At 44.2% G+C, this 23,979-nt stretch overlaps 1 protein-coding gene across 1 annotated transcript; it reads left to right on the top strand.

Moving 5' to 3' along the window:
* Positions 1-4,810: 4,810 nt before the first annotated feature.
* Positions 4,811-11,890, top strand: rpl34 (ribosomal protein L34). The gene is made up of 4 exons (XM_063046804.1): positions 4,811-4,934; positions 5,869-5,968; positions 11,052-11,155; positions 11,761-11,890. Exons 1-4 carry the CDS (start codon positions 4,870-4,872, stop codon positions 11,843-11,845), a joined length of 354 nt encoding a protein of 117 aa, XP_062902874.1. The 5' UTR covers positions 4,811-4,869; the 3' UTR covers positions 11,846-11,890.
* The last annotated feature ends 12,089 nt before the right edge of the window (positions 11,891-23,979 follow it).

Below are 23,979 nucleotides of genomic sequence, written 5' to 3'. Positions count from 1 at the left end.
AAATATCCACTCCATCTGCCACCAGCACTCAGTGACTGCACTGTTAACCTCCTGTAAAACACCGTTCTTAGCATACTATGACATAGCTACTGAATGCTTGCCCAGATGCTTCCTAGATTTTGTGAGGCTATCTTCCCCTGGCACCACCTTGGCAGCACATTCCAGTCTCAAATAAAATAGTGTACTCGGTAGGAGAAAGAAATTGGGGTAACTTTTGGGAGAACTTGCTTTAGTGATGTTGTTTTATTGATGAGTACAGGACCTGACATGGGAGAGAATTCCATTTATTTTTGAGCTCAGTGGGATCTTGAACATGGGAGAATATTTATAACATTGCAGCCCACATAATCAAATATCCATTCTACTCCATCACCGCCAGTCTCTCTCTTACCCCCTTCCATCAGACACGAGATACAAAAGCTTGAAAACACACGCCACCAGGCTCAAGGACAGCTTCTTTCCCACTGTCAAAACACCTTTATGTACAAAAGTTGAACTCCTGATCTCGCAATAAGTCCAACTGCACTTCTCCTGCTCTGTTGCTGATACGATATTCTGTATTCCGTTAATTTGCTTTTCCCTTTGTACTACCGCAATATACTTATATTTGGACTGTAAAAGACGAGATTAAAGTATAGACTGATTTACTATTATCACATTTATTTATTTAGAGAGACAGCACCAAACAAACCCAGCCAGCTTCTCAAACCAGCAACTCCTGATTTGACCCAAGCCTAATCACGGAACAATTTACAATGACCAATTAATCTACTAACCCATAGGTCTTTGGACCGGGAGGAAACAGCACATTCTATGGGAGGACGTACAAACAGAGGGTGCCAGGTTTGAACTCTGATGACCCCCGAGCTGTATTAGTGTTGTGTTAACCGCTACACCACCATGGCACAGGTACCGAGACACAGTGAAAGACTTTGTTTTGCATGCCATCCACCGATCATTTCATTACAACAGTATATTGAGGTAGTTGCTGCTTGTTCGTCCATCATTGACGCCGATGAGGACCTCGACACCATTATGATGGTGTCGAGACTAGCGCGTGATTTGGATTTAAGTGAGGGAGAGTTGCGCAGCGTCAGCCTCACTCTCTCTTCCCAATTCCCATCTGGATCCAGTGGCAAGACAGAGTCTAGAAGGCTGGAGATGGGACTAGGCGCAGTGGATGACCAGGACGTCTTCTGTGTCTTGTCCTGCTCTACACGTTCCACGACGCTTGCAGAGACTGCCTTCTTGACCGTTGGACCTTCCATTGGTCTCGTCCGCTCAATCTGCCGAGTCTGTCTTCACATGCTGGGATAGACAACTCCCTATCTCACCGAGGGTTTGAGACCCATCGGCTACCCTCACCTGGTTTAGCTGGCTTGTCGAAGCCGTTGCCAAGGGTGTGGCCGCTGTCGCATGCATTGAGGTAGTACAAGGGACAACAATAACAGAGTACAGAATGAAGTGTTACAACTACAGAGAAAGTGCAGTACAGGCAACAATAAGGTAAAGGGACACAACCAGGTCAAGAGTAGATATTATTATAGGCTTAAGTACATGCGTGCACAGTGCCATAAAAAACTTAACAATGAAAGTTTTCACATATTTTAGTTCAGTAAATATAAATCTGACTTGCAGAATCACAGATACGTTGCTTTAGAGAAGCAGCGTTCACAAGAAAAATCATGAATTAAACATCAAGTATACGCATATTTTACAAGAAAGAACACAATTAGAGCAAAAATAACAAGGGTCCATCTTTGGCACAAAATGATCAGTGCACGGATGTTTCACAAAGCAGTTTTTCGCTGAACCTCAGTGCATGTGACAATAATAAACCAATTAGCATGTAAGTCATTGCACTGCCAACATTTCTGTGTGCATTCAGTTTAGTTGACCCCGGGTAATAATCGTTGGAAAGAGCTGCTTATCGTCACCTATTGCAGTATTTAGTGCTTTAAACTGACGTACAACTCAATCGTTGTCATTGATGGAGGCGGCTCAGTTTCCCACGGTTTACAGCGCTCAGGGCTGGACCTTCGCCGTGACAAACCCCGCTCTCGCGTCACGTCCGGTTATTGGCTCCATTTGACCTTCCACCCTGAGCGGCTGCCTCCTTCCTTTTCCGGTGACGCCGGCTGCAGGTATGGTTCTGGTGAAGCTGCGGACTGCCTGGAAATATTTTTGTGACAATCCGGTGCCATCGGCGGCCGCGGTCCGATGGATCGACCGAGCCTCTGCCGAGTGGTGTTACCCCGAGCGGGAGAGTTTCTCCGGGATGTATATTGTGAACATCTCCGTCGCTGATGCCCGCCGGCCGGAGCGAAAGCCCAGAGCCGCTACTGGCACCGGGGAAGTCAGCACTAACTGCCTTCCCGGCTTTGGGCCTGGGCGTAATAGTTGGGGGATTGGGACCGGACTGTTGGCGTATCCGGCTGGGATAGGGCTGTCAGTACTTAGGGACGGTAGTTTAATTGGTTCACGGCGCTTTTATGTTACCTCAATGTTCAAAATACTTTACAAACGTTGAGTTGTAGCACAGCCGGATCCCGAGGGGAAGGACTAATCCGATCAGTGATTCAATTTCCTTAGCATTGATCATCTTGCTACACCCTTATAGGCGATGGGTTCCCAGTAAGAAGCCACATTGAAAGTTTTTCCTCCCACCTATAATTGTTATATTGCGCTATTTTTTTATGCCTGAGCCTTTAACCTGGGTCCCTAATGTTTTGGGCAACCGATGATGTAGTTGGTTTATTATAACATATATAGTGAACAACCTTGTTTTGCATGCCACCAGTACAGGTAACTTGAAAATGTAAGTAGATTGAAGTAGTACAAGGGAAATGTAGTGACTGTACAGAATATCGTGCAGCCGTTACAGAGAGAGAGCGGTGCAAGCAGAGGAGGTGCATGAACCTTTACGATGTGAAGTCAAGTCATCTATAAATGTAGAAGAGGTCTGTTCAAGTGTCGGATAATGTCAGGGTAGAAGCTGTGCTTTAGTGGTGCATGTTGTCAAGCTTCTGTAAAGTAAGGGGAGAGAATGTCGGGGTGAGAGGGTTTTTGATTGTGTTGGCTGTTTTGAGATTAAGTGCAGAATAGGCCCTTCGAGCCAAACCTTGACCATCCTAATTTAACCCTAACTTATTCACGGGACAAATTACAATGACCAGTTAACCAACCTGATATGTCTTCGGAGAAAACCCACACATTCTGTGAGGAGGACGTTCAGAGTCCTTACAGAGGATGCCGAGATTAACCTCTGAACTCCCAACACCCCGAGCTGTGATAGTGTCGTGCTAACCACGACACGACTGCAACGCCCTTGTGCAGCAGGGAAATGTAGAAAAGTCCATGGAAGGAAGGCTGGTTTTCACGATGGACTGAGCTGTGTCTACAACCCCGGGCAATTTCTTGCAGTCTTGGGCAGAGCAGTCACCATATCAAATTGTGAAGCATCCAAATAGGTATCCAGATGGTGTTGGTAGAGGAGCCAGGACATTAGGGTACTTGAAAATCAAGAAAACCAACAGATGCATTGAAATGAAGAAGATGCTGCATGAACTCTGTCATCTGTAGAGGGAAATGGACAGTTGACATTTCTAATCAACACCTTTCATCTAGTTCAGAGGAAGGGTCTTTACCCAGAAATTCCATTTTCCCCTGCAAGCTCTCCTACCCCTCCCACTGAGTTCCTCCAGCATTTTTGTTGCTCCAGAGTCCAACATCTGCTGTTTCTTACATCACAATAGAGTGAAAATTTTCTGGAAATACAGAGAGGTCAGATAATGTGGACAGGTGGTTAAATGTCTAGGTTATTTCTCTTTCCACGGATACTGTCTGATATGTTGAGTTTCTAGCATTTTCTGTTTTTTGTGCCAGGGATAATTCCCCTGTACGATTGAATACTTGTTTGTTAGAACAGCTGTTGTTTTTCAATTGAGAACCATCTCGGGCAATCAGTGTGGTTTTACCTTAGTTTACATTAGACCTGAAGTTCAAGTTTAGTTGTCATTCAACCATACATGAATACCCATGAACACGGCCAAACGAAACAGTGTTACTCCAAGGCCAAGATGCAAAATACAGTACAAACAGTCATACAAAGCACATATAGCACATCTAAGATAGTATCATACAGTCACACTAATGAAAATGGTCCAAGTTCCTGAGTGTTGCAGCCGTCTAGCTGCCACTGACTGAAGGACAGTCTGAAGTCCTGGTATACCATCATGGTGTTTTGAGTGGAAAATGGGCAGATTCTCCAGTTTGTAGGAACAGGTTGCACAAAGTTGCTGCGAAATATTTGGGGTTCTCTTGTCAAAATTTTCATGCTGGGTTTTACAATATTCCCTGATTGGCTGTACTCTTGCCTTATTCTGCAAGCTCAAAGAGTCTTTGTTCCTGTTCTTCCATGTTTTCAGCAACTGAGACTAAAGCCGTAGGCTTTGCCATCGTGTGTCCTTCTAGGTGCCCCTTAAATCCTATTCCGATAATATTTCTTTATTTAAACTCATGTCAAATTACATTGGCCCTGCTGAGAAGAATCTTGAATAGTTTTGACGCATTCAGGTTCTATATGAATGAGTGCTTCCTTAAAATCTAATAGATTACTGGGAAATTTGAGCTAGGTTATTTTCCTCCAGAAATTAAATTTAGTTTATGAAGGTAGCTCACAAATCAAGCTAAAAGTGCTGGGATTCCAAAGGCTGAATCTGATGCTCACTGATGTCTGGTCTTGTACGTCAGCTCATTATCTCCACAGATTTAAACATTCTATTGACAAAACTCCTGAATTTTGAAAGCGTGCTTCTTCAAGACTGTCTATTAGATATATTTTTTTCTTCTTTGTTACAGAGTTTTAAAATGGTTCAGCGTCTGACATACCGCCGTAGGTTGTCCTACAACACCACCTCCAACAAGAAAAGACTGTAAGTACGGCATATAAGAGGAATGATATGCTATTCAGCTCATCTATTCCTTTCAGATAAATGATGACGGACCTGTACTATCTTGGTTCTATTTCTCTAATCTAAATTGCTTTCTAGTCTGAACCTCTCATTTAACATCTGTCTCTGGTGTTTTGTGGGAAAAAGGTCCCAGTATTCTTTGCCAGTTGTGTGACGAACTGTTTCCTGACATCACCTCTGCTGGGTTGACTTCAACTTGAAAATGTTACTGCCACGTTCTGGGCTGCTCCAGCGAAAATGGGTCTCCTTCATTAAAACTCATTCCTGCGACCCTCAATCTGATCATCCTGTAGTCTATAGGGAGTACAAAATTAGAAGGTGTAAGTTTAAAATGTGAGGGGCGCATGCAGCTGCTGGAGTTCATAAAATTGAGGACTTTTGCACAGGCTCTATTGCAGTTGTCAGTGTAACACAGTAGTGGAGCAGTTATATCAGATATGGGGACTGTTCACAAAAAGACAAGCATGCGGGTTCCCATGAATACACTGTTGATTTGTCAGAAGTGAGAAGAATCAGTCGAAGCTGCTTGGTGTAAGTGATGCAAGTGGTAGGGTCCATACAGATTAAACGGGATCTGATGGGCTGGGCAACTTTTTCACGATAGGTGTTAACTATATGGAATGAGCTGCCAGAGGAAGTGATAGAGGTGGGTACAGTTAAAAGGCATTTGGACAGTCACAGGGATAGGAATGGTTCAGGGGGATTTTGGGCAAACACAGGTAAATGACACCAGTTCAGGTAGGACTTTGGTTGGCATGGACAAGTTTGGTCAAAGAGCCAGTTTCTGTGCTGCATTGTTCTATGATTGCAATTGAAAGCGCATACCCCCCCCCCCCCCAAAATAACAGTCTTACAATTAATTTTCTGAAAAACTATATTTTTTTAATTTGTTTAGCTCCCGGACACCTGGAAACCGCATTGTGTTCTTGTACACCAAGAAAGTGGGCAAGGCACCAAAGTCGGCATGTGGAATCTGTCCTGGAAGACTGCGTGGTGTAAGTCATTTTAAAATGCATGCTATTTCATGCCCCTTGTGGCTGTGAGTAACTCACCGCTTGCTGGATATGCCTTAGCAACCACTGTGCTCTGCAGTCCGAGCTGTTCCTCAAATTAGAAAAGATCATTCAACATGGTTTTCTGATCTTACGGTCTTTCTGGCTTTATTGAAGGCAAGAGACTTTATGCATCATGACTATCCTGTAGAACTGGAGAGGATATTTAATAGGTGTTTTAAATTATGTGGTCTTTAAATGTATATTTTCCTGTTTCAAAGGTACATTTAATGTGAGAGAAATGTATACAATATACATCCTGAAATGCTTTTTCTTCACAAACATCCACGGAAAACAGGAGTGCCCCCAAAGAATGAATGACAGTTAAATTTTAGACCCAAAGTCTCCCCCCCCCCCCAGCTTCCCTCCCTCCCGTGCGTAAGCAGCAGCAAGCAACGATCCCCCCTCCCCTGGCACAAAAGAGCATCGGCACCTAACCACTGAGTGCTCAAGCGTGAGCAAAGCAACAACAAAGACACAGACTTGCAGTACTCCAAAGACTACTTGTTCACCCAGTATTCGACATACCACAGGCTCTCTCCCTCTCCCTAGTAAGGGAGCGCGCATAATCTCCCATTTCACAGCAAGAGAGGAGACATAAACATCTCACTGGTTTATGATGTTAAAAGTCAGTTGTGTCGCTTTTGCTGAGCTCCGTGCCCAAAGATTTCAGGTCTCTGGGCACACGGCCTTAGATCTTCCATCTCCCATGACACACCAATCTTTTGCTTGGACATCGACCTTCGATCTGCCCCATCTCCAGGGCCATGAGATCTAGGCCCTCCGAAGGTGAGTGGAGCCCTTAGGCCGAGCCCTTGGTGTGCTGAATAACGGCCAGTCATGAAACCCCGAGAGCGGGTCCCATTCCCGCAAAGAACCGAAGTCAGCGTGTAACTCCAGGTCAGGGTCTTCAAAGGAACGCTGAAAGGGAAAAATAGAGATATTAAAGATGGAGATAGAGCTGCATCCGAAGATGCAAGCAGAGGAGACGCCGTTAATCCTCCTAAGCTGCTGCTCCTGGGCTTGGTTCATTAGAGATGATCATTTATAAGCACTTTTGAAGTTGTAGACGTAGAGCTTCAGTCTTGCGTAGACGGTTTGCCATAATGTGCGTTTTATCGCTGACCACATTGTATTGTGGATTACTGAAACTTCAAATTCAGCAGAGTGACATTTTCAGTCCTAATGACACAGGGTGCACCTGCAAATTAGATGGAATTGGAGTGTAAAACTGAAGCATGTCTCACTGCTGGAGTGACATCATTCAACGAATGTTCTGGCTTGTTTATGTGAATTGCATTGGTCTGACCTCAATTATCAGGTTCATTTGCGGAGTAGGAGAAAGTTATTCTTGTTGGAAGATGTTAGTAATTGTCACATGTACCAAGGTACAGTGCAAACCTTTGTTTTGCATGCCATCCTTACAGATAAATTCATTGCAGTAATATATTGAACTAATACTGGGAATAGCAAAAACGGAATGGGGAATGTGGTGTTCTAGTTACTGAGAAAGTGCAGGATAATAAGGTGTGAGTCCATGACGGGTTAGATTGAGATCAAGAGTATCTTGTAGAAGAGGTGCATTCAATAGACAGTGGGATAGAGGCTGTCCTTGAGCCTGGTGGTACATACTTTCAGGCTTTTCTGCAGTTGGAAGGAGAAGGATCTCTGAGGGGGGTCTTTGATTGTGTTAGCTGCTTTACTGAGGCATCGATGGAGAGGCGGCTTTCATGGCGTGCTGTGTCCACAACTCTGCAGTTGCATGTCGTCTTGGGCAGAGCAGTTGCCATACCAAGATATGTAGGACATCTATAAAAAAAAAATTGGTGGGAGTCAACAGGGGCATGCCAAATTTCCTTGGCCTCCTGAGGAATTAGAGGCACTGTTGTGCTTTCTAGGTTATGGTGTCTTCGTAATGGGATCAGGACTGAGGATCTTGGAGCTCTCAAACATCTCCAGGTCAGCACCATTGATGATAACAAGGCCATGGTTCCACCCTGCTCATTTTATTCAGTGATACAGAGCAGAATACGCCCTCCAACCCTTCGAGTGGCACTGCCCAGCAACTCCCAACAACCCAAATTTAACCCTAACCTAATCACTGGACAATTTACAATGAACAATTAACCTTCCTGGTATGTCTTTGGACTGTGGGAGGGAAAAGGACATACAGAGGATGCCAGGATTGAACTCCAATGCCACCAGCTGTAATAACCATTGCTTCCTGAAGTCATGACCAGCTCTTTGGTTCTGTTGATATTGAGGGAAATGTTGTTATGATACCATGGCGCTAGGCTCTCTGTCTCCTTCCTGTGCAGTGGCTTGTTGTTTGAGATTTGGGCCATTCTGGTGGTGTCCTCTATAAACTTATAAATTTAGTTAGAGCAGAATCTGGCCATAGAGTGATAATGTACAAGGAGTAAAGTTAGGGAGGCTTATTGGGTACCAGTATTGAGATGTTGCTGCCTATCCCTACTGATTGTACTCATGTTAGTGTGGTTGCAGCTTATTAATGTGAGAGCAAACCGTCAATTTCTGTATTCTCCTCAATTCCCTTGTTTTTCCACCTATGGACTGGAACTAATGGTGTACATTAAAAAGCATGTAAAAATCAAATGCTGATATTTGCCACTAAAGATCCCCGTACATGATCCATTCTCTGTATGTTCACGTCTAAATGCCTGTTAAACACCACTGTGTCTGCTTTTAGAATGAAAATGAAACGTATAACAACCTGGGATTTGTTACAAATAAAGCCCTGAAGTAACATTTAAAAGATGAAAACGAATGGGAAGCTCTTTTATAGATCCCATGTCTGGTTTAGAATATTTACCACATCCTACAGGCAATGATCATTACTGTCCCGTCTTTTGGGACTTTCTTTTGATTGCAGTAAAAGTCTGCAGAGTGCAGTTTTGTTTGTGCACTCAGCTTCACTCTGTGGCAAAAAATACATGTCCTCAACTTGCCCAGTTGCTGTAAAAATACTGAGGGAAAACTGGTCGGTACTTCAACAATTCCAAAATACCAATAATATCTTCAGCATTCAGCACTGGCATGGCAAATCCTATATATGTACTTGGAGGGTTTATGTTTTTGTCTTCTCTTGTTTGCGAAGTGCAGTCACACTATGTGAAGAAGCAGTTTCATTTTCCACTTTACATACTCCGGGGACAACTGCGGGCCACTTCCGGATAACAAACTGGTTCCATGTTTAGGCATTCAGAAGTTAATTTGTAAGTCAGAAATACACAAAAGTCACCTGATATGCTAACTATACCTCCACAGGTATAGTGAATTGTAGTGAATGGCATCAAATGCACTTAAGACTTATAAGAATAATGGGAGAAGAAACTAGTTCTGCTATTTGGATGTATGTACGTATGTCAGAATTATGAACTTAATATTGAGAGCTTATTTGTATCTGGGAATATCCGTAGGATAGCTGTTCATAGTCATAGTCATACTTTATAGATTCCCCCGGGATCAATAAAGTATGACTATGACTATGCCCAGGAATTCATAGCCTAGGAATTGTTTTTATTTGCTACATAATCTGTTCTAAATAAAAGATAGACTTGGACCAACAAAACGCATTTCACGCATCTTTTCTATGGAACAAAAAATACACCAGAATGGTTAGCAAATTTGTTGGCATTTTCGGAGTTAATGTTTCTGGTTAGTTATCTTTCAGCACAGCTGAAAACAAGATTGGATGAAATGCAAATTGTAGAGGAGGAAGGTGAGTGAGAGAGAATGACGCAAGGGACAATAGTGCAGAATAAAATGGGGTGTTGGATTAGTGACATTACTAAAACTGGTTCGGAAGCGATGTGAAAAGAAACAGAATAATTAACTGTAATTATCTGCTTTGTAATCAAGATATGCAAGTCAAAACGGCTATCCAAAGTGGTTGAACTTTGGAAGACCTGGAAAGCTGTAAAGTGGAAGGAAGCCAAGTTGTTCCTTGAGTTTGTATTGAACTTTGCTGGAAGTGAGGACCCATGCCGCCTTTGATCTTCTTAAGGCTAGATTTATACTTCTGCGTAGTAGCCTACGCAAGTGGCCTACACCATTGTGAGTATTTATACTTGTACGTTGGTGTGTCTGCATCGCTCTGCAATTCACCACCGAAACGCTAGTTGGCGGTGGGGTTTCTATGCCACTGTGTTGAGTTTCTTCGTGTTGAAACTCAACATGAAGAAACTGAAACTGAAGGAGGGTGAATTTTCTGCGCTTGTCCAGCCACTGAGAGGCATGGACGAGGAAATGCATTTCAAATATTTTCAGATGTCAGCAGGTAGTTTTGATGATTTGGTTCATCATCTCCAACCATTTATTTCACATCAGTGTTCGCACAGTATACTCAGAGACTGGCAATCAGCATTCGAGTTTTAGTTTCAGGTGGAAGTCAACTGGCTGTAGCAGCTAGCTACAAACTGGCGTTAAGCACATGGTCCTCCATAATTTCGGAGGTCTGTAAAGCTTTATGGAAAGCATTGCAGCCAGAGTTCCTTCCCTGCCCTTCAGTTGCCCAATGGGAAGCTACTGCAGCATAGGAGGAAATGCGACGCTACCAAGTGGACCAATCACAGTTGTTGCGGTCTGCGTCGCCGCGACGCGTAGTTACATTTTTGAGGAGGTGCGCGTCGGGCTACGGCGTAGGGTACATGGCTACGCCGTACCTACGGCATGGATTTGACGCAGAAGTATAAATTGGCCTTTGACTTACAACCTAGCTGAAAGGCACTGGATCACCAGTTTCATTTCAATGATTCTTTCCATGGATATTTTTTTTTAAAGATTAGCCTTGCCACGTCACATATACATCAAAACATAATGAAATGTGTCATTAGCGTCAAATCAAATCAGCAAGATTCTGCTGGGTAGCCCGCAATTGTCGCCCACTTCCAGTCCCAGCGTAGTATGCCCACAATTATAAATTGATTTTAAACCTCGTGGTTATTCTCTGTTCAGAATGTTGACAGAAAGCACACATCAACTGCTTCCTCTTAAACTTTTATAGATTCGGGCTGTTCGACCCAAGGTCCTCATGAGATTGTCGAAGACCAAGAAACACGTCAGTAGAGCCTATGGTGGTTCTATGTGTGCCAAGTGTGTACGTGACAGGTAACCTCCAAAGTGACTTGTTTCTTGTCCACTGCTTTATTGAGCATTCCTGTGTGAGGTGTGAAACTATGTAGGGGGTGGTAAAAGTAGGGTTTTCCCATCAGTAACTCACTAAGGCATTGGTGTAGTAGTCAGGTGCTCTACCTTGGGTGTTCATGATTACCCAGTAGTAAGAAAATTATAGGGTCACCATCAAAGCTTACAGTGGAGGTGAACAATAGTTTACTAGATGACTATAATTGGTATATTAAGCCATTGGTGATCATAATTTTTAAATCCATGTGGCTGTATGTTCATTGTATGTTCACTTGCCCCAGAAACGTGTGCAGTTAGTTGGTCCCAGGGTTACCTTTCATACACCTGAACCTTGTTTTGGTCAAGATGTTGTCTGTAGATTGACTCCACTGCAAAAGGAAAGGAAAGTGGCAGCCAACCTTGTGTGTTGACCCGAAACCGGGCACGGTGCCAAAGCCTGTGTCCCATCACAGCAGGGAATTTTGGCCTAGAATGCAGGTTCTGAGAGTGGGATGTGCGATTGGTGTCTTGAGTTTTTAAGCCTTGGGCTATAAAACTTAATCTGATGTGCATTTTTTTTTAAATTTCAGAATTAAGCGTGCATTCCTTATTGAGGAACAGAAGATAGTGGTGAAGGTGCTGAAGGCACAAGCACAGAGCCAGAAGTCAAAGTGAATCATCTAATTTTGTATGGATATGAAAGTAAAAAATTAATTGGAACTCACTTGTTTGAGAATTTTATTCTTCCTCCAAAATGTAGATGGTTGTGACCACAAAGTCAATTCCACAAATGCTTTGGGGGGTATAAAGCTTGCCCTGTAATTAATATTTGTTTGGCCCGGTCACTTTGATCCTTCCTGATCCTATAAACTATTTTGATCCACCAGCTCTATGTTGAAATCTGTTTATTGCCTTGGCCATGAAGGATCTTTTCTACAGTTTGGAATGGATGTAAATGATTATCAGTACTTACAAGTAAATTGTAACCTGATCCTTGAGATTTCACTCTTTTAAGAGATGTTTTCTTAATCTGATTTGTAGTTTATCCTTCCAATATGCAGGAACTGTCTGGCACTTGCTCAATGTGCCTACTAAGAGCCTCTTAAAGAATCTTTGCAGAAATTTACTGCAGGAAAATGCTGTTATCTTTTTTAAAGGCCTAACCCCCTTTCATTTTTTATACTGAAAAATATAGAATTTGTGGTTTTTACTTGATTATGTCCAATAATATTTCCCTTAAATAATCCCAGGCGCTTTTTTTGACTGAGAGTTTACCCAAGTTTTCAACGAAATCATTCAAATGAGTTTGATTTCAATCCAGAAAGCTTGTTTTTCACATCTTGTCCTAACCTGTATGGTCTACAGAAAGTGTGACAGCTTGTATTTCCTGCTATATTGTGTGGGTCAGTAGATGGATTAGCCACAAAACTACCCCCTAGTATACAGGTAATGGAAATCTAATAGGTTACAAGGTAAATTAATGGGAGAAACAGGACCCCCAGCCCATCTGATATATGCTGACCAAGGTTCCCGTCTAAGGTAGTCCCACTACCTGTTTGGCTAATGTCCCTAAACTTTTCCTATCCATGTACCTATAAAAGTACCTTTTGACTGTTTAAGTATCAGTCATAAGCACTTCCTCCGGTAGCTCATTCCATATCCTCACTGCCCTCTAGGTGAAATTGCCCCTCAGGTTCCCATTAAATCCCTCACCTCTCACCCTAATCCTTAGAAGACCACTATCTCAGGAGAAGACCATGCCCAACCCTTCTCTATATCTGTCATGTTTTTATATATCAGACTTTAGTGAAAGTCCAAGTCCAGCAACTTCTCATTGATCTCTGCAATTTCTCCAACCTAACAGCATCTTTCTTACAGCGGGGTGACTAAAACTGAACACAATATTCCAAATGTGGCTTCAAATCTATACAAGTGCAATATCCCAACTTCCATACTCCTAACTGCTGAAGGCCAGTGTGCCAAAAGTCACCTTCACCACCCTGTCAATCTACCATGACGACCTTGGTCCTTTTGTTGTCCGCCATTCTCTAGGGTCCTGCCATTCACTGAAATTTCTGCAAATGAGAAAATCTGCAGGCGTTGGAAATCCGAGCAACACACACAAAATGCTGGAGAAACTCAGCATTCAGGACCCTAAACAGTCCTTCCAGGTGAGAATGAACACTTCACCTGTGAGTCTATTGGGCTCATTTACTGTGCTCGGTGCTCCTGGTGTGGCCTCCTGTGTATCGGTGAGACCTGACGTAGATTTGGAGACTGCTTCACGAAGCATCTACATGCCATCTGCCAGAACAAGCAGGATCTCCCAGTGACCACCCATTTTGATTCCACTTCCCATTCCTGTTCTGATGAGGCCACACTTAGGTTGGGAGAACAACATCTTGTATTCCAATTGGATAGCCTCCAACCTGATGGCATGAACGTCAATTTTTCAAACTTCCAGTAATGCCTTATCTCCTTGTCCACCCATCACCTCTCTTTGGTGCTCCTCCCCCTCCCCTTTTTCTTTCTTCCACTGTCTTCTGTCTCCTTCAATCAACTTCCCAGCTCTTTACTTCATCCTCCCCCCTCCAGGTTCCACCTTAAACCTGGTATCTCTCTCTCCCCTCCACCTTTTAAATCTACTCCTCAGCTTCTTTTCTCCCCCAGTCCTGCCGAAGGGTTTCTGCCCGAACCGTCAACTATTTTTCCCACAGATGCTGCCTGGCCTGCTGAGTCCCTCCAGCATTTTGTGTGCTTTGCACTTCAACTTCTGTCCTCATTTGTCTTTCCAAAATGCAATACCTTACATGTGAATTAACTCCATTTGCCAGCATTCCTCAGCCCACTTACCCTGTTAAGATCAGAATCAGGCTTAATATCGCTGGCATATGATGTGAAATTTGCTGTTTTGCAGCAGCACTGCAAGAAGAGAGAAGAGGCTGAGTTTATAACATTCTGCAGCTTTTTCTGATCCTGTGCGGTGGCTCATCCATGCCAAACAATAATGCAACTAGTTAGAATTCTTTGTATAGTGCATTTGTAGGAAGTTTCTTTGGTGATATACCTTTCTCCTCAAATTCCGGATGAAATATAGCCACTGCCATGCCTTCTTTAATTGTTGGGCTTGGGCTAGATTCTCAGCTGTTGACAGCCGGGCGTTTGAAACTTCACACCCTTTCCACTTCTCATCCCTTGATGAGGACTGCTATTAGAAGTTTCAAATCCATTTATTATTCTTTGAGCATCCAAAGTTAACATGAACTGCTCACACCTACAAAAACTGAGGCCAAGCTCAAACAAGTTTTCTAAGTGTAAATCTCAATCATTTTTAATGTGTTAAATGTGGTGAAAGAGATCTGTTTGCTTTATCAGTAATATTGTTCACGTGAATAGTTATTAGGAACAGGAAATCCAGAATCAACAGTTTAAGAATGGAGGCAGAGATTGTAGCTAGCAATGCGTCTTCTACAAATGCTGCAATTTACACAATTTTAATATAATTTGAATTTCACCCCAGCTGGGAGGTTTAGAAATTCAAACTATATATTGAATTACGTATAGAGTATGTAACCCTGCAGTTCGCCTCCCTCCAGGCAGCCACAAACACGGAAGAACCCACTTAAAAGAAAGACCATCAAATACCCAAAATGCAAAAGAAAGCTAATCACGTAAATAACACACAGAACGTTAAATATCAAACCGCTGAGTTCACCCTCATGAGCCGCCACTGTGAGTGAAACTGGTCCAGAAGCCAATGGCCAAAGGTCACAGCCACAGAGCTAGTTCCATACTGAAGCAGCTCAATTAACTTGTGCAAAGGCAAATAGGGGGAAAAAAAACACAAGGAAGATGAACTGCAGAGTCCCTGAATTGTAATGCAGGTATGATGATGAAAGCAATAATACACTGGAAGAAAAACTCAGTTTGCATGCACTGTGGGAGGAATGAATGTTGAAACCCCAGCTTTGCCACAAACTCATCCCACAGATGCTGCACAACCCACCGAGTTCCTCCAGCATATTGCTTGGTGCTCTGCAGTTTCCTGTGGCCACGGCGACTCAAAACTACCACATCTGGGAGGAAACCTGTTGTGCCAAGCTCCACAGTAATGCTGTTGACTTATCAGGCGTCTGAAAGTCGCGCAGTGTCTGTTCAAGGCAAGTCTTTAATTGGTAATAAATACCAACCTTGGTTTACAGAATGTAGTTGAGGATAAAAAGTGACCCAAAATAGATCAGCCTTTTCCAGGTCAGAGTCTCACTGAACTACGGAGCAATTCTAGCAATATTTAAATCGTTCCCTTCTCAATTTCATTCCAGAATATTTTTAGGTAAACTCGTTATAACTCAGCTATTGCATAGGGAGATAACAGAAATCCCCAAGGTTCTGGCCTTACCCTCCAAATATCCGGACCTGCCTCTCAGATTTTTTGCACTACCTTACTTTCCCTTTTCTATTTTCTATTTATGATTTATAATTTACATTTTTAATATTTACTATCGATTTGCACTCCAGGGAGCACGAAGAGCAGAATCAAAAATGGTTGTGATGATTGTACGCTCTAGTATCAATTGTTTGGCGACAAAGTATAAAGGTTTTCATTCTTTTACTAAAACTTGTCTGCTGTACTCATACTGTATGGCTTACTGCCACTTTGCTAGCAAGCAATGCAAAAATGCTCAACTACCTTCAGTCTTTTTGCATATTTATAATCTTGTCTATTCATCTACAACAGTTCCTATGTCAGCTCTGGAAATCCAATACGCCATCTCTCTCTGCATGTAGAGAAATCGATTATGCCAATTCTGAACCCAAGAATCTTGTAACTTCTAGTTCAGAAGGTACAAACGTATTTTAAGAGACATGATTATGTAAACAAATCAGCTCAAACTATCCTAATTGACTGGTCTCAATACTGGTGTAGCAGGCAGATTGCAAGATGAACACATTTAGGCCAAGAGCCCTCAAGCTTGTTTGTTACCTCTGAACCCAATCCCATATCTCCCCTTCTCCCTGCATTCCAAATTACCTTCAGTTAACAAGAATATTTAAAACTAACTGAACATGCGTCAATGATAATAAATCTATTTAAAAAAGTACTCTTCACCATACGCAACCCTGAGACTCCTTCCAAGTAAATCCAAGCATAATGGAATCGAAGAAAGATCACACCCAACTGGATGGACAAACAACCAATGCCCAAAAACAACAAAATGCAAATACAAAAAAAAGGAAAAGACAATTAATTAAGAAATAAAATGGAGAACATGAGGTGCAAAGTCTCTGAAAGCGAGTCCATAGGTTGTGGGACTCACTGGTGGTGTGAGTATTTGCACGGGTGGGAGTATTTGCTCACAGGGTGACAGGGTGCGTGTGAAGCATCTAGTGTAGTAGTGCATGCTGTATGTCGCATAGTGCTCTCTGCTTACAGCTATTGCCGCTGGCTAGCCTTAACAGAGAGTGAAAAGAGCAGCCGAGTGTGTAAGCCTCCTCCTGCCAGTACAGAGCCTCTCCACCACCAAGACTCCTGCAGTGCCTCCTCGGGGCCACACACGGAAACTGAGTATCTTACGGTCCCAGGCTAAACTACAGGGGATCTTGGAGTAGCAGTGGGTCCCAGAGACGTGGCGTGCAGGCCCACCACTGTGTGGACATGCCCTGGCGCCCATCAACCACTGTCCCAGCTATGGGCAAATATCCCCACTGCCTTGTGGTAAGTCTGTTAAGGGAGCACACCCTGACAGAAAAGCAATGTGCTGGCAGCGCACAATAGGCGGGCCTTAACAGAAAAAGGACCCTGCAGCCAAGATGTGGGACCAGTTGTCCTGGGATCACCCTTGCTGCCGGGATTTACCTCATCATGGTGAAGATAGTGCTACTGAGGATGGTGCACCCCTGTAGCACTTTAAAATCTTCCTTGCGCAGGTCTCCACCTCTGACCACGGTGAACAATACCTAGACCTTACATATGGTTGAAGTCTGATGGCGATGGGGCATCAGGCAACAGGAGCAGGACTGGGAGCTCCTAGTCAGAACCCTGCACGGCAGTGACACAGGATATTTGGTTGCTAGCAGCTGGGACTGAGTGGCAACTGTTTTCGGCAGACCCCTGTGCGACTGAGCAGCCCTATTTAGGGACCACACTGCTCACCCCAGTTGGGGAAGGGCCTAGAAAAAGTGGCCTAAAAATTGCCCATTCAGTCACTCACCTGGATAGGTTACTGCACCTATCGGGTTATTCCACTACTGCAGTCGAAATAAGAAACAATACAACCTAAAACTGGCAACATGGAATGTAAGGACTCTCCTGGACTCGTATGGCACCAGAGAACAGCCTTGATCGCTGCTGAGCTGAGGCACTATAACATCGACATTGCTGCCCTGAGTGAGACCAGGCTTCTGGATGAAGGCTGTTTAACAGAGGAAGGGATGGGTTACACCTTGTTCTGGAAAGGTTTCCCCCCGGTGGACAACATCGCAACAGAGTAGGATTGGCCATCAAGAACACCTTTCTACCAAGTCTTACAGAAACACCTGTTGGCATTAGTGAAAGATTAATGACCCTCCGTATCCCCCCGGCAAAGAAACATTATGCCATGCTTCTCAGTGCCTATGCACCAACTTTGCCATCTGAGAATGAGGCCAAGAATGGCTTTTATCAGACATTGGATGAAGCTCTTTGCCGGATCCCTAAGAATGATAAGATCCTTTTGCTTGGGGACTTCATTGCCAGGGTGGGACAGAACAACAGGATATGGAGTGGAGTGCTAGGTAGGCATGGTATTGGCAAGGTGAATGCAAATGGCATGAGGCTACTTACTCTTTGCTCTAAGCATAACCTTACTATAACCAACACCATCTTCCAGCAGAAGGCAAAATATGAGACCTCGTGGATGCACCCTCACTCTGAACATTGGCACATGATCGGCTTCATCATTGTGAGACGTAGTGACATCAAGGACGTTCTCATCACCCGTGCCATGAGAGGTGCAGAGTGCTGGACTGACCACCGTATGATTGTGGCCAAGCTCCATATGAAAGTGTCCATCCTTGCAGCTGCAAAAACCCAATTAAAAGCAGCTAAATTGTAACCGCCGCTGAAACACAGAGCCAAGAAGTGAGTTTCGACGCATCCTAGCTGAGAAACTAAGGGAGCTGGAACCTTGTCTGAGCTCAGAAAATACCATGGAACAACAGTGGACCTATATCAGCTCTGTGCTCTATGAAGCAGCAGCCCAATCCATCGGCCATAAAAGCGGGAACCACCAAGACTGGTTTGACGATAACTCAGACACCATCCACAACTTGCTTAGGGACATGCACAGAGCACACCGGGCAACTTTAGACAACCTTTCATCCACCAGCATCAGGCAGCTCGGAGGAAAGTGCAAAAGGCAGTAAGACCATACAAAATGAGTGGTGAACTGAAAAGGCACATGAAATCCAGTCCTTTGCCGATAATAATGACATAATAATAATAACCTGGATCTGGGCCATACCCTCCAAATATCTGGACCTGCCTCTCAGTTTTTTTGCACTACCTTACTTTCCATTTTTCTATTTTCTATTTATGATTTATAATTTAAATTTTTAATATTTACTATTGATTTGTAATCCAGGGAGCAGGAAGTGCAGAATCAAATATCGCTGTGATGATTGTACATTCTAGTATCAATTGTTTGGTGACTATAAAGTATAAGTATAAAGTATGCATAATTTTCACAATGCTGTCAAAACCATCTATGGCCCAATAAATCGATGCGTTATTCCCCTGAAAACAGCAGATGGTCTAACACTTCTGAAGAATCAGAATACCATTCTGCTGAGGTGGGCTGAGCATTTTAACACACTGCTTAATCAGGACTCTGATGCAGACCCCACCATCCTGGACGAACTGCCTGAACTTCCTCCCAACCACGACTTCAGTCCACCACCAACCTTCTAGGAGGTTCTATCAACTGTCCATTCCCTTAAGAACAACAAGTCCCCTGGCACTGACAATTTCCCTGCTGAGTTACTGAAGAATGGAGGGTACATGTGTATGCGCACCCTCTACCAGTACATCACCAAGGCCTGGACTGATGAGAACATCCCACAGCAATGGAGAAATGCAAACTTCGCTGTCATTTATAGGAACAAGGGTGACAAAGCCATCTGTGGCAATAGTAGGGGCATATCACTCCTTTCTGTTGCTGGAAAGGTCCTGGCCAAGGTGATGCTTCAGAGACTCATTAGCAACATAACCGAGCCAATGCTGCCTGAATTGCAGTGTGGATTTAGAAAGAACAGGAGTTCGATCGACATGATCTTCACAGCCCAGCAGCTTCAGGAAAAGTACCGGGAGCAACATCAGGACCCGTTTATGGCCTTTGTCGACCTCTCCAAAGCATTCGACACTGTGCAAAGAGAGCTCTTATGGGATGTCCTCCTCAGGTTTGGCTGTCCCAATAAATTTGTTAACATCCTCCGCCAGTTCCACGATGGGATGACTGCTCGGGTGACCGTAGGAGGACAAGAGTCTGAGCCCTTCCTTGTACTCACAGGGGTGAGGCAGGGGTGTGTGCTAGCGCCAGTGCTCCTTAACATCTTCCTCTTGTGTGTTCCCAAGCTTCTCCACAACGAGATTGAAGACAGCAGCGGTGTGGCAGTGGACGTCAGATTAGGTGGCAACCTTTTTGACACCAGGAGGCTCCACGCAACCACCAAACTCTGCAGAGAGCGGGTCCTGGAGCTGCAGTATGCAGACGACTGTGCTCTTGTGGCCCATACTCCGGAGGATCTTCAGACCGTCCTTGCTGTGGCGGTGAAAGCGCACAGCAGGATGGGGCTGACTGTCAATACCAAGACAGAAGTGGTTTGCCAATGGAGTACCAGTGTCCCACCCACTCTATCTGCCTTCACTGTTGGTGATGAAAAGCTGTCAGTAGCGCCACCTTTCAAATATCTGCAGGGGCGTATCAACCGAAAATAGCGCCTATGCAAGCACTGAAATTGCGTCCCTGTCCAAACATCTGACACCCATCTTTTAGATAACTTTACCATAGTATCAACTCAAAAATACAAGTCAAGCTCGTTAATCTTTTAATTAACAAATTATGGCACTATATGAAAATTATAACTGCACCTTCCTCGCTTTCACAGATGCAAATTGGTCTTCGATGTGATCAAAGTCAGTTTTTTCAGTTTCTTCTCTTTCTACACTCAGCAGAGCAAGATCACAGAATCTGCCTTGACCCATGGAGGCTCTCAAATAAGAAAGTATGAGTTTTAACTTGCTGAATGCTCTCTCACAGCTGCCGAGGAAAACTGCAATGGTTAGCATTATCTGAATAGCAATGCGAAGATTGGGGAAGACGCTCTCATCTCCATACTGAACAATAAATTCAAGAAGGTCTTCAGGTCTTGATATTTTCATGTTGACCCGCCTTGATAGCAACATTCTGCAATCCAAAATTTCTTCATATAGCTGCTGTCCATCAACATCAGAGCTGTACAATCCGCCCAAATTTTCGCACTTCTTCTTTAGGTCGTTACTGTCGGCGCCGTAACACAATCCCTCGACATCGAGAAGGAACCCAAACTTGGCGTCAGTGTTGTGCAAACGAGCGAACCTTTCGTCCATTTCTCTGTGAAGACGGTCGAGTGTTCCCTTCATGACTCTTTCCAATTCCTCTTTAGCTGTTAACCCAGCGTCTCTCGAGTTCTCATCAGCCATTCGTTTCTTTTGTCTCTGACGTCTTTCAACTTCAATATTCCATTCTTGACAGAGATCAATTCCTTCTTCGAGTGACTCACTGACCAACACTTCTCTTTCATCATAAAAATGATCTCAGAGGGCTTTCAAATCCAGGAGAGCATCGTGGAAGTTCATGCTAGGATACCGCAGCCTCTTTTGAATATGGTCAATGCGAATGAGTACTTTGTTCCAAAATTCTAACAAAATCAGAAAATCGTAACTCAACATGCAGTTGTACAGCTGCCTTGCGTCACTACTTGTTTCACTGGTCTATCACGTTCTGGAGAATTTGAAGTATCTCCTCAAGGTACTTATTGACGGGCTTCACTGCTTCTGTCCTTGCACTCCACCTGGTTTCGGATTCCGACTTAACAATCACAGGCACGGTGTTTTTGAGTTTTTCCCAGTGCTATGTTGAACGAGAGAAAAACACGTAGAGAGCTTCGATGGTTCCAAAAAACGTGACCATTATTGTATCCTGCTTGGCTGCTTGTACACCCACCAAGTTGAGTGAGTGATTGTCGCAATTCACAAACACTGCCAGGTTGTTGTTCTCACTTACCCTTTGATGAACACCACTCCTGTGTCCAGCCATCACAGCAGCATTGTCATAGCACTATGACCGACAATCTCGTAGTTCCATTTCGTCCTTCTCTCGCTGTTTCAAGATGTCTTCAACCAAGTCTCAGCCTCCTTCTGGCTTATCTGGATAAAACCAAGGAAGGATTCTCTAACACGGACTGTTTTCCTCTCAAAATCAGCTTCCACATACCTCAATACTTCTGACATCTGTTCACGGTGTGCCTGATCAGGAGTCGAGCCAAACATGAGACCATAGTACTTGGCTTTACTAATGCTTCTCAGTAAACTTTGGCGAATAGTGGATGCCATCATGTGGATGAACTCGTTCTGGACACCCGGTGAAAGATAAGACGTGGATCCAGGATGACTTTCCAAATGACTGAGGTGTTCTTTTATGACAGGGTCAAAGAGTTTCAGTAAGCAAAGGAAATTTCCCACATTGGAATCATCGTCTAGCTGAAGTGACTCTCTGTGTCCTCGCAAAGCCAGATTCTGAGCCGCAAGGAATTTTATGCAGTGAAGGATTCTCGCCAAGATATGACGGCACTTCTGCTTTTCCTTCTCAATCTGTGACTGAAATACCGCGTCAATAACTCCTCTGTTTCCAGCTATATTTCTTTTCATTTCTTTCCACTGTGTGAAGCATTCCCAATGATTCTTGGCATTTTCATGAACACTAATCCTTTCAGGTGCTTTCTACTGGTTGAATCCACTTGCCTGCTCCAATGAGGATTGATGGTCTGACCGGGAATAGAGAAGACAACGGATACAAACTGCAGACTTTTTAGAAGGGGAATAGACCAACCATGAGCGAGTCTTCCTCACCACGACCACTTCCCAATTTCCTCTTGAACCAAGTTTTGCTCATTGAGCGGTTATTTGTTGGTAGGAAAGGCCCCTCACTGTTCCGGAAATACTTCGAACCCAGCTTTCTTATGTCTGTTCTCAACGCATCAGGCAAAATTGCTTTTTCGGTACCTTTATCGAACTTTAGAAGTCCAATGTCATGCTGTTCAATCACTTCTGATATGACAGTTCGAGGCTCTTTGGCACCATCCAGTTCACTGGGTTCAGTGTCGTCGGGTTCAATCTCATCAATAAACTCAACGTCACCACCGCCACCAACATCGTCTTCCCCTCCTGTCATGTCCACGTTCTCTGTGGCAGCCTCACTCTTAATCCCGTCAAACGCGGATTTATCTGACTTGACTTCCTCCTCGGCTTCTGACGCATTTGTACTTAATCCACCTTCGGATTCTAACAAACTTGTAGCAGGTGCAGGCGACTCCATGGAACGTGTCGAACTACTTGTTCTGGGCTTTTCAAAGAAGGGCATGAAGAACTTTCTCGACTTCTTGGCTTTCTCCGCTTCCAACTTTCGTCTCTTCCATCCTTCAGCTCCACTTTCCTTCTTCTTCATGAAGAAACGTTTCATGCTCTTGTTACACAATGCTCTGAAATAAGGCCATCCTCGTGCTTCTCACCCATGATAATCAAAGACAAATCATACATCTGAAGAAAATTCTTTTTTCACTATCCGAGGATGTCTTGTCTGACTTTAATAGAAATTGCTCGGTGGCGCCCGGGGCACGTGCCCTACCTTAGATACGCTACTGAATACCTGGGGAGCATTCTCTCTGAGGATAGCGGCATTGACGACGACATCCAGATCCGCATTAAACAGGCATCAACTGCCTTTGGGAGATTTCGGCGTAGAGTCTTTCAGAACGGGAGCCTTCGTCCCTCCACAAAGGTCGCCATATACCAAGCGGTCTGTGTCATCACCCTCCTTTATAGCTCTGAAGCTTGGGTAACCTACAGCCGTCACATCAAGTCCTTGGAGCGCTTCCACATGAGCTGCCTCCAGCGCATCCTGGGAATTACCTGGCGTGAGCGGGTGCCTCACACTGAAATACTTGTAAAGACCAACTGCGGGAGTATTGAGGCCATGATCAACCAGCGTCAGCCGCAGTGGCTGGGGCACGTGATAAGGATGCCCCCATGTCGGCTACCCCGCAGAGTGTTATATGGCCAGCTACATGATGGTTGACACTCGCTGGAGGGCCAAAGAAGCGCTATAAGGATCAGATGAAGAATGTTTTAAGGAAGTGCAAGATCAGACCCGAGGACCTGGAGGATGTTGCTGCTGACGGTACCACTTGGCGACAGCTGTGCAGGGACAGGGTTTGTATTCTGGAGATGGAAAAAACAACCAGAAGACAGCAGAAGAGAGCCAGGAGAAATGCAGCCATGGTTGCCACCACTACCACATATACATGTCCCACCTGCAATAGAGTTTGTGGATCTGGGATAGGGCTGTATAGTCATCAAAGATCTCACCGTTAAAGGAGTGGACGTCGTCATTGGATTTTGATGGACAACTGAAGAGAAGAGTGAGCCCGAGACTCCTGTACCTTCTTGGTGATAGCAAAGAGAAGGGAGCATGGTCTGGGTGATGCCTACACCTCACAATGATGGATGCTGCCTT

The sequence above is a fragment of the Mobula hypostoma genome, chromosome 4, assembly GCF_963921235.1.
Source record: "Mobula hypostoma chromosome 4, sMobHyp1.1, whole genome shotgun sequence".
NCBI lineage: Eukaryota > Metazoa > Chordata > Chondrichthyes > Myliobatiformes > Myliobatidae > Mobula > Mobula hypostoma.
This window is presented reverse-complemented; position numbering and strand designations above follow the sequence as displayed.

Coding starts and splice junctions, on each gene's coding strand:
- rpl34 (XM_063046804.1), top strand. CDS start 4,870: ATGGTTCAGCGTCTGACATACCGCCGTAGGTTGTCCTACAACACCACC. Junction 4,935..5,868: donor ACCTCCAACAAGAAAAGACT/GTAAGTACGGCA, acceptor TAATTTGTTTAG/CTCCCGGACACCTGGAAACC. Junction 11,156..11,760: donor GCCAAGTGTGTACGTGACAG/GTAACCTCCAAA, acceptor TTTAAATTTCAG/AATTAAGCGTGCATTCCTTA.